We start from the raw sequence: 9,474 nt of genomic DNA on the forward strand, positions 1-9,474 counted from the left end.
TTTGTACCACTCAGGCCTGTTTCAATTTACAGAGCGCCAGCCATTCTCTCATCCCCAGAGCAGGAGAAAAAATCCCAGGTTTTGCCTGGTAAAGGGTTGGGGCCACTGTCTGTGAATATCTTTACCGTAGAAATCCTCCGGCTGGAATATGTAAGACATATGTCCCTCACTCTACCCAAAACTCCTTTAAAACATTCTGGAGCTTCACACAGAACTTCCTCAATGCTTTAGTCACTGGTTAATGACAAGACGCGCATAACATACCGAAAATTGGCATAGGTGTCATTTTTGTTTAATATTCCGGGGGTTATCATGTACAGTCTTACGCATGTATTTTCTGGGGCTTTATAAGGCGTCTGCAAACCCAATACCCCAGGACATTCGTGTTTCATAGACAACAACCCTGAGGGCAATACAATAGGGGGACCTTACTCTTTGAAATGCTTACTTCTTGAAATGTTCATTCCCCCACCCTGTTCAAAGAGGACACTAGACATCAAACATCATGACAACTTCAAAGACACTATAAAACATTTTCACCCTTATAAACCGTGAGAACCAGGAACAGGATGCCCAAACACATGGTCACTTCCTCCCCCGCCCCCCACCCCACCAGGATGTCCTGACCGGAAGCCCAAATATGGGCATGCACACGTCAGCAGGACATAAGGTCATAAATCAACATTTTGAGTGTGACATCTACTTTATTCTCTCTCACAGTAGTTGTCGAGGGTGCAGCAAGTCAGCACCTCAGGAGTAAATGTCAGTGGCTTTTTTCATAACCGATCATTAAGAGTATCTCTACCGCTCCTGCTGTCTCTAGAGAGTTGAAAACAGCAGGTCTGGGACAGGTAGCACATCCGGTGAACAGGTCAGGGTTCCATAGCCGCAGGCAGAAACAGTTGAAACTGGAGCAGCAGCACGGCCAGGTGGACTGGGACAGCAAGGAGCCATCATGCCAGTAGTCCTGAGGCATGGTCCTAGGCTCAGGTCCTCCGAGAGAGAGAAAGAGAGAGAGAGAAAGAGGAGATTAGAGAGAGCATACTTAAATTCACACATGACACCGGATAAGACAGGAGAAGTACTCCAGATATAACAAACTGACCCTAGCCCCCCGAAACATAAACTACTGCAGCATAAATACTGGAGGCTGAGACAGGAGGGGTCAGGAGACACTGTGGCCCCATCCGATGATACCCCCGGACAGGGCAAACAGGCAGGATATAAGCCCACCCACTTTGCCAAAGCACAGCCTCCACACACTAGAGGGATATCTTCAATCACCAACTTACCATCCTGAGACAAGGCCGAGTATAGCCCACAAAGATCTCCGCCACGGCACAACCCAAGGGGGGGCGCCAACCCAGACAGGAAGATCACGTCAGTGACTCAACCCACTCAAGTGACGCACCACTCCTAGGGACGGCATGGAAGGGCACCAGTAAGCCAGTGACTCAGCCCCTGTAATAGGGTTAGAGGCAGAGAATCCCAGTGTAAAATCCTACCACAGATTTAACTGAAATAAATGATACAATTGTTATCAACAAGACGCCATATAAAGGATCACTGAGTATTGCTGTAAATGTAAATTCAACCTATTTTGCATGTCATGCTTGATCCTATGCAAAGTGTGCCAACTAGGAACTATATATTAAAACAGTCACTACAAGCACCTAAAAAAGGGGCAAGACCTCAAAAGGCCCAACATCAACACAGGCTGTGATTTTGGCCAGTTTACTGCAGTTCTAGTTGAACTCAGCATTACGTAATAAATACAGGGACTTAAAATAATAAATATCCCCCAGGAGAGCAGGGTTCAGCAATAGACATACAATCTCACTGATGAACCATGTCATCTCCCTTTTATATTGAAGGAGAAAATAAATGCATGAGTATCACTGTTAGCTGTAAATCCTTGACATGCATTTATCTTCCATCTCAACCAGAAATCCAGCTGTATATCATTTTCCTTGATAGACAAAGGCCTAAAAAGTATATGTCGTTTTTATAGGACCATGTGCCACAATATCATCTGTCATCACTGTTKCCTTTACAACAATCCTAACATTCTTAAAAGTTTTCTAAGGTGGGCATTTGATATCACTTTCACACGGGTGCAATGAACAACATTGATTGTGAATTCCTTGTGTTAATTCTTTGTTGTTAGGTAAAGTTTATCACAAATCAGCAGTAGGAGGTGGCATTGATCAAGGTAGGCTACTGACATGTTTTTATCTGTCATTTGATGTCCTGCAACTGGAGAAAGATTGGGTTGAGGTCAAGGTGTGAACTCCGCGTTTTTCCCCGCATGTTTCCGGTACTCAACTCAGATTGGACGGACATATAGTCCATTTTAGGATATGTTTAGTTTAGTTAACTGACTAATAATTGCTAGGATTTCCCATAGGGTAAGCATATATCCTACAGAAGTCTTTAGAATGAAATGACGAAACGGAGGTGTGTCTTTTCGAAGAAACTGTAAAGAAATACGCCTCCGTGTCATTTACTGCCAGAGAAACTGCGTCTGTTACGTCAACGACCGATACTATTCTGATAACACATTTTAGCTTTGCGGTTATGTCTTATAATTTAGGTTAAAGGTAGATTGCTGTTTTTTTAAATTTTGTTTTATCTAAGAATAAGTCTATCTAATTGTTATTTCGGTTTCTTAAATTTCGAGGATTTGTATTTGAAAAGGCATGATGTTGGCTTTTTGTGGTTCACTGACATTCCTGATGGTTTTGGTCACAGCGGTTTCCACACTGGGTAAGTTGGTTAACCTGAATGAAAACTTAGAAAACTACATTGCTTTGATTGAATAACAATGTGGGTTGTAATTGTTCTGATTACAAATAGGAAGGGATGACTTCCGGTAATAGGCTTAGCTATGTAATAATACTGTAATAACAATTTTGTCTGTAGGTTATCTTTTCAAGTCATGGTGATTTGCCCACTTGTAGTAATTCGGCACACTATGTACTAAATCAGCTCACATCATMTTTTGTCAGTATCCTAACCGCCAAATGTCCCCACATGATGTTATAAAAATACAAATGGGCAGTAATTCTGAGTAGTCTGCATGTGTTTGAACCTGCCCTTAGAATAACCCGACCCTACAGTCAACTCCTCATTATGTCTCACCCGCTCCTCAATTGTAACTATTAACCACAGGTTGTCAAATGAGTCTTGTATTTCATTCTAACATACAGTAGGTAGGCAAGAATTTGCTTCGGACATAGCTGTTAGGCATAAATAAATGTACTTTGGTCATACATTAGCTTAGCTACACTATAATAAAATGTTAAGATCAGATTCCGTGGTACCATAATAAACCAAAGGTGGTTTAACACGGGTGTGGTAAATCCCTGGACTGGTTATTCTCTTGAGTGCTTGCTTAGACTACAGACCTTTCTGTTCTTTTCAAGTAGGCTCATAAAAACATCAGTACTTTACTGTGATAAGCATGAGCAGGACAATGCTTAGGTGCTTTCTGCAATTCATTGTGGGTAAGGCAGTGTTGCAAAATGGGTTTAATCGTTTATGAGAAGGCATTTTGAAGGAATGCAACAATGTAGCCCAACTCACCTGGACAAAGTAACACTCTTATTTGCTTCCTCATATCTGCCAATATTTACCTGCCATTTTCAAGGAGGGAAAAAGCAGTGTCTAATACATTATAAGTCAATGGAGATCTCTGGTTGAGATGAGAGTTGTGATGTGTCGTAAGGTTGAACATATAGTTGYCTAACAGGAATTGCCCAGGGCGCTGACATGAGGAAGTTAGTGTTGCTCAATAACACTTTGATTAACAAATTATTTCATTTGATTTACAGTGTATAGAGGGGTGGTTGTTTAGCACCAAAACCGACGTTTGCACAACTACGGGGCAAAACAGACAGGGTTGGCTTAGATTGTTGACAAGATAAACTATATACATCCTTCATATGTTTATTGAAAACAAACAAAATCATATCAAAGCACGGCTCCAGGGCGCGCATCATTTTCGTGATGCGATTTATTTTTTTCGTGATGCGATTGATTGGGGCAAAAATCCGTGTGTTGTTGTGATTCTGGATAGCCAGATAGTTAGCAACAATTACAAGAAGCTAAAAGAAAAATGTGAATCATATTTCTTTTTTTACAAGAAGCTGCCATGTGGGGAATCGTAGGTGGCTCGTTTCAGCTAGTTTGATCTTATTATTTATACCATCCCTTAGAAAAAAAGATTGCAGTTCTGAAACTGCAGGAAAAGTTCAGTAACTGCAGTTAACAACTATGGTATTTTGGACCCAGTAATTGCAGAATAATTCCAGTGTACTGCAGTTATACTGCACTGTATCTGCAGTTACACACAAAAATTACTGCAGTATAAAAACCTGTGTTATTTTGGAAGTAGAATTTGCAGCATACTGCATTTATACTGCACTCTAACTGCAATTTTAAACTGGGTGATTCGAGCCCTGAATGCTGATTGGCTGACAGCCGTGGTATATCAGACCGCATACCACATGTATTACAAAACATGTATTTTTACTGCTCTAATTATGTTGGTAACCAGTTTATAATAGCAATAAGGCACCTCTAGGGTTTGTGATTTATGGCCAATATACCACGGCTAAGGGCTGTGTCCAGGAATTCCATTGTGCATAAGAACAGCCCTTAGCCGTGGTATATTGGCCATATACCACATCTCCTCCAAGCCTTATTGCTTTATTATACCACAGTGTACTGCAGTGCAGTGCACTCTGACTGCAATCTTTTTCCGTAAGGGATGTTTTAACTAATGTCATGCCTATGCTAAAATTAGCTAGCTAGCTAACCAACAACTGTAATGATGTATTTGAGAGACAACAAGTGCTCATTGTGCAATTGTATTTATATTTTCAATAAGAAAATGAATGATTTGTTCTGGAGTCTAAATGACACCAACGGAGGATCACCTTATTTAGCTTATCCATGGGGGTGGTTACAGAGGAAACGGGTTGCATCATCTCAGGGGCATCAACAAGCAGATACTGCATACATTCAATSTTCAAAGTTTAGATCACATATTGWYTTGAAATTACACCTATGATTGAATACATCCCTTTACTGAGAGAGGTGGAACTGTTTATCTTTTGCTTCAAAGCTGTTGCCATGAGCAACCCGTGTAGTCAATGTACTCTGGTGARGGTTCCCATGGTACGAACCCTCATGAGCGAAACCTCAAGATGTTAACACTGAGACTACCTGCATGGCAGGTTATTCACATTGCCTGCATAAGCCTACTAACTAAATGGAATGTCTCGTTTTCCTGGGCAGTTCCKCCTCCAGAAAATGTGACGGTGAGCTGCAACAACTTACAAACAACTGTTTATTGGAACTACAGTGAACTGCTTCGTCAACCTCTCTTCAGATTGAAAATAACTGGTGATCACAGGTGAGCTCTGCTGGTATTCTAATGAGTAGTAGCTACTACAGGCTACTGCTGACTTGGTTTTGGACGTCCCTTCATAATGGCTTACATATGACATATACACCATGGCAGGAGGCTGGTGGGAGGAACTATAGGAAGATGGGCGGTTTGTAATGGCTTGGAATAAATGGAATGGTACCAAACACACATAAAGAACATGTTTGACTCCATTCCAGCCATTACGATGAGCCCGTCCTCCTATAGCTCCTACCAATAACTTCCTCTGATATACACTATGAAAGAACAATGAGGGACAGTATCCCGGACACAGATTAAATCTAGTCATKAACTAAGAAGCATGTTACAATGGAGATTCAAATAGATTTTTAGTCCAGGACTAGGCTTAGTATGTGTCTGGGAAACCGGCCCTGAATGTTTATTCATGTTTGTAATATCATGCTTTAATTGTTGATGAAATATGAGTTTGTCTAACTATACTGAACAAATATAAATGCAACATGTAAAGTGTTGGTCCCATGTTTCATGAGCTGACATAAAATATCCCAGAAATTTTCCATACGCACTAAAGAAAGCTTATTTCTCTAAAATGTTGTGCACAAATTTGTTAACGTCACTGTTAGTGAGCATATCTCCTTTGCCAAGATAATCCATCCACCTGACAGGTGTGACATATCAAGAAGGTGATTAAACAGGATGATCATCACACAGGTGTGCTGGGGACAATAAAAGGCCACTCTAGAATGTGCAGTTTTGTCACACAACACAATGCCACAGATGTCTCAAGTTCTGAAGGAGCGTGCAATTAGAATGCTGACTGCAGGAATGTCCAACAGAGCTGTTGCCAGATAATTGAATGYTCATTTCTCTACCATAAGCCGCCACCAACATCATTTTTGAGAATTTGGCAGTACTTCCAACCGGCCTCACAACCGCAGACCACGTGTAACCACGCCAGCCCAGGACCTTCACATCCGGCTTCTTCACCTGCGGGATCATCTGAGACCAGCCACCTGGACAGCTGATGAAACAGTGGGTTTGCACAGCTGAAGAATTTCTGAAAACGTCTCAAGGAAGATCATCTGCATGCTCATCGTCCTCACCAGGGTCTTGACCTGACTGCAGTTCGGCGTCGTAACTGACTTCAGTGGGCGAATGCTCCCCGTTGATGGCCATTGGCACACTAGAGAAGTGTGCTCTTCACGGATAAATCCCGGTTTCAACTGTACTAGGCAGATGGCAGACAGCATGTATTGCGTCGAGTGGGCAAGCGGTTTGCTGATGTCAACGTTGTGAACAGAGGGCCCAATGGTGACAGTGTGGTTATGGTATGGGCAGTCATAAGCTACAGACAACAAACACAATTGCATTTTATCGATAGATACTGTTACAAGATCCTGAGGCCCATTGTTGGCCATTGATCCCCCACCATCACCTCATGTTTCAGCATGATAATGCAAAGGCCCCATGTCACAAGGATCTGTACACAATTCCTGGARGCTGAAAATGTCCCAGTTCTTCCATGGCCTGCATACTCACCAGACATGTCACCCATTGAGCATTTTTTGGGTGTTCTGTATCAACGTGTATGACAGCATGTTCCAGTTCCTGCCAATATCCAGCAACTTTACACAGCCATTGAAGAGGAGTGGGACAACATTCCACAGGCTCTCATCAACTGTATACGAAGGAGATGTGTCAAACTGCATGAGACAAATGGTGGTCACACCAGATACTGACTGGTTTTCTGATCCATGCCCCTACTTTTTTTTTTTAAGTATCTGTGACCATATCTGTATTCCCAGTCATGTGGAATCTATAGATTAGGGCCTAAAGAATGTATTTTATGAACTGTAACTCAGTAAATTCCAGTGATTTCCTTATATGAACTGTAACTCAGTAAAATCTTTGAAATTGTTGCATGTTGCGTTTATATTTTTGTTCAGTGTATATAATTTGATTGAGAAGAACAGCATGCGTATGTTATGGGCATCAGATACCTCCTAACAGATCTGCTTATTCAACTATTACACATGATCTATTAACAGTTTCTAACTCTGTTTGTTGGTTGAGTGCCGTCTTTCTGTTAAATGTATCTAATGCTCCCTGTTTTTTGTATTAGTTCGTGGGAGAATTCCACTAAACATCATCATTTTGACCTCTCCCCCTTGATGTGGAATGCTAAAGAACCGGATCGTTACTATGTGAAGATAACGGCCATTGACGAAACGGAGGAATCGGCCTCTCAGAAGTCCTCGATATTCACATTTAATAGATAYCTTAYAGCTGACATATACTGTAAGTACGATGTTTTCAAAAGTGGGTWTTCAAAGTGGGTATTGAAAACATACCAATATTTTTCCTCATTGTATAGAAACATGATTTCTTTGTGTGACATAAAAATGACATCCATCCAAGCAACAGAGAGGTACAGTACCAGTCAAAAGCTTGGACACACCTACTCCTTCAATAGTGTGCAAAGCTGTCATCAAGGCAAAGGGTGGCTACTTTGAAGAATCTCATATATAAATATTTTGTTTTGTTGAACACTTTTTACATGATTCCATATGTGTTATTTCATAGTTTTGATATCTTCACTATTATTCACTGATATCTTCACTATTATATGTTCAACAGAGAAGGGCCCATCTGTGGCTATGAAGACAGTAAGCACACTACCTTTGTTGACATTACATTTTTTTTGTTATATCTGGTCCAAGTATTTAATTCTGACATTTTGTTTGTATGAATTATTGCAGTTTTGATGAATTATTATAGTCAAAATGAATAGTGGCTATGGAAAGTTAACTTACAATGACATAGTATGCTAGTTAAGTGATTCCGTGACTAATATGTCTATCTATCTGCAGAAACAATTTCACTGGAATCATCTTTGCTCATGCTTTTGCCATTGATCATCATTGGCATTGTGGCCTTTGTAGTCTTTGTGACAATCTGGCTCTGCCAGAGAATGTCTTCTACATTTTCTACAATGTAGAAAATAGTAAAAATAAAGAAAAACCCTTAATGAGTAGGTGTGTCCAAACTTTTGACTGGCACTGTATATATGACAAAATTGAGGTAGTCCTCCTCCAGGTCAGTATATTGAGGTAGTCCTCCTTCAGGTCAGTATATCGAGGGAGTCCTCCTCCAGGTCAGTATATTGAGGGAGTCCTCCTCCAGGTCAGTATATTGAGGTAGTCCTCCTAAGGGAAGATGGTAGTCTCTCAGGTCAGTATATGAGGTAGTCCTCCTAAGGTTCAGTATATTGAGGGAGTCCTCCTCAGGTCAGTATATTGGGGAGTCTCTCCAGGTATATTGAGGTAGTCCTCTCCAGGTCAGTATATGAGGGTAGTTCCTCCAGGTCAGTATATTCGAGGGAGTCCTCTCCAGGTCAGTATATTGAGGGAGTCCTCCTCCAGGTCAGTATATGAGGTAGTCCTCCTTAGGTCAGTATATTGGGTAGTTCTCTCAGTCGTATATTGAGGTAGTCCTCCTCGGTCAGTATATTGAGTGTCCTCCTCCAGGTCAGTATATTGAGGTAGTCCTCCTCAGGTCAGTATATTGAGGGAGTCCTCTCCAGGTCAGTATATTGAGGTAGTCCTTCTGGTCAGTATATGAGAGGAGTCCTCCTCGGTCAGTATATTGAGGGCCTCCTCAGTCAGTATATGAGGGAGTTCTCTCCGATCAGTATATTGAGGTAGTCCTCCTCCGGTCAGTATATTGAGGGTGTCCTCCTCCAGGTCAGTATATTGAGGTAGTCTCCTTCAGGTCAGTATATCGAGGGGTCCTCCTCCAGGTCAGTATATTGAGGTAGTTCCTCTGGGTCAGTATATTGAGGTAGTCCTTCAGGTTATGGTCTCCTAGGTCAGTATATTGAGGTAGTCTCCTCCAGGTCAGTATATTGAGGTGTCCTCCTCCAGGTCAGTATATTGAGGTAGTCCTCCTCCAGGTTCGTATATTGGAGGTAGTCCTCCTCAGGTCAGTATATTGAGGTAGTTCCTCCTTGGTCAGTATATTGGAGGTAGTCCTCCTCCAGGTCGTATACTTTGAGTAAGTCT

At 41.6% G+C, this 9,474-nt stretch overlaps 1 protein-coding gene across 1 annotated transcript in view; it reads left to right on the plus strand.

Moving 5' to 3' along the window:
* Window positions 1-2,316: 2,316 nt before the first annotated feature.
* LOC111982476 (interferon gamma receptor 1) overlaps window positions 2,317-9,474 on the plus strand; it is a 12,008-nt gene continuing 4,850 nt past the window's right edge. Inside the window, exons 1-3 of the mRNA XM_024014046.3 lie at window positions 2,317-2,766; window positions 5,302-5,419; window positions 7,536-7,711. Of these exons, the coding sequence (XP_023869814.1) occupies window positions 2,700-2,766; window positions 5,302-5,419; window positions 7,536-7,711 (361 nt within the window). The 5' untranslated portion in view covers window positions 2,317-2,699. The remainder of the gene's footprint in view (window positions 2,767-5,301; window positions 5,420-7,535; window positions 7,712-9,474) is intronic.

This window comes from Salvelinus sp. IW2-2015, linkage group LG21 (genome assembly GCF_002910315.2).
Source record: "Salvelinus sp. IW2-2015 linkage group LG21, ASM291031v2, whole genome shotgun sequence".
Classification (NCBI taxonomy): domain Eukaryota; kingdom Metazoa; phylum Chordata; class Actinopteri; order Salmoniformes; family Salmonidae; genus Salvelinus; species Salvelinus sp. IW2-2015.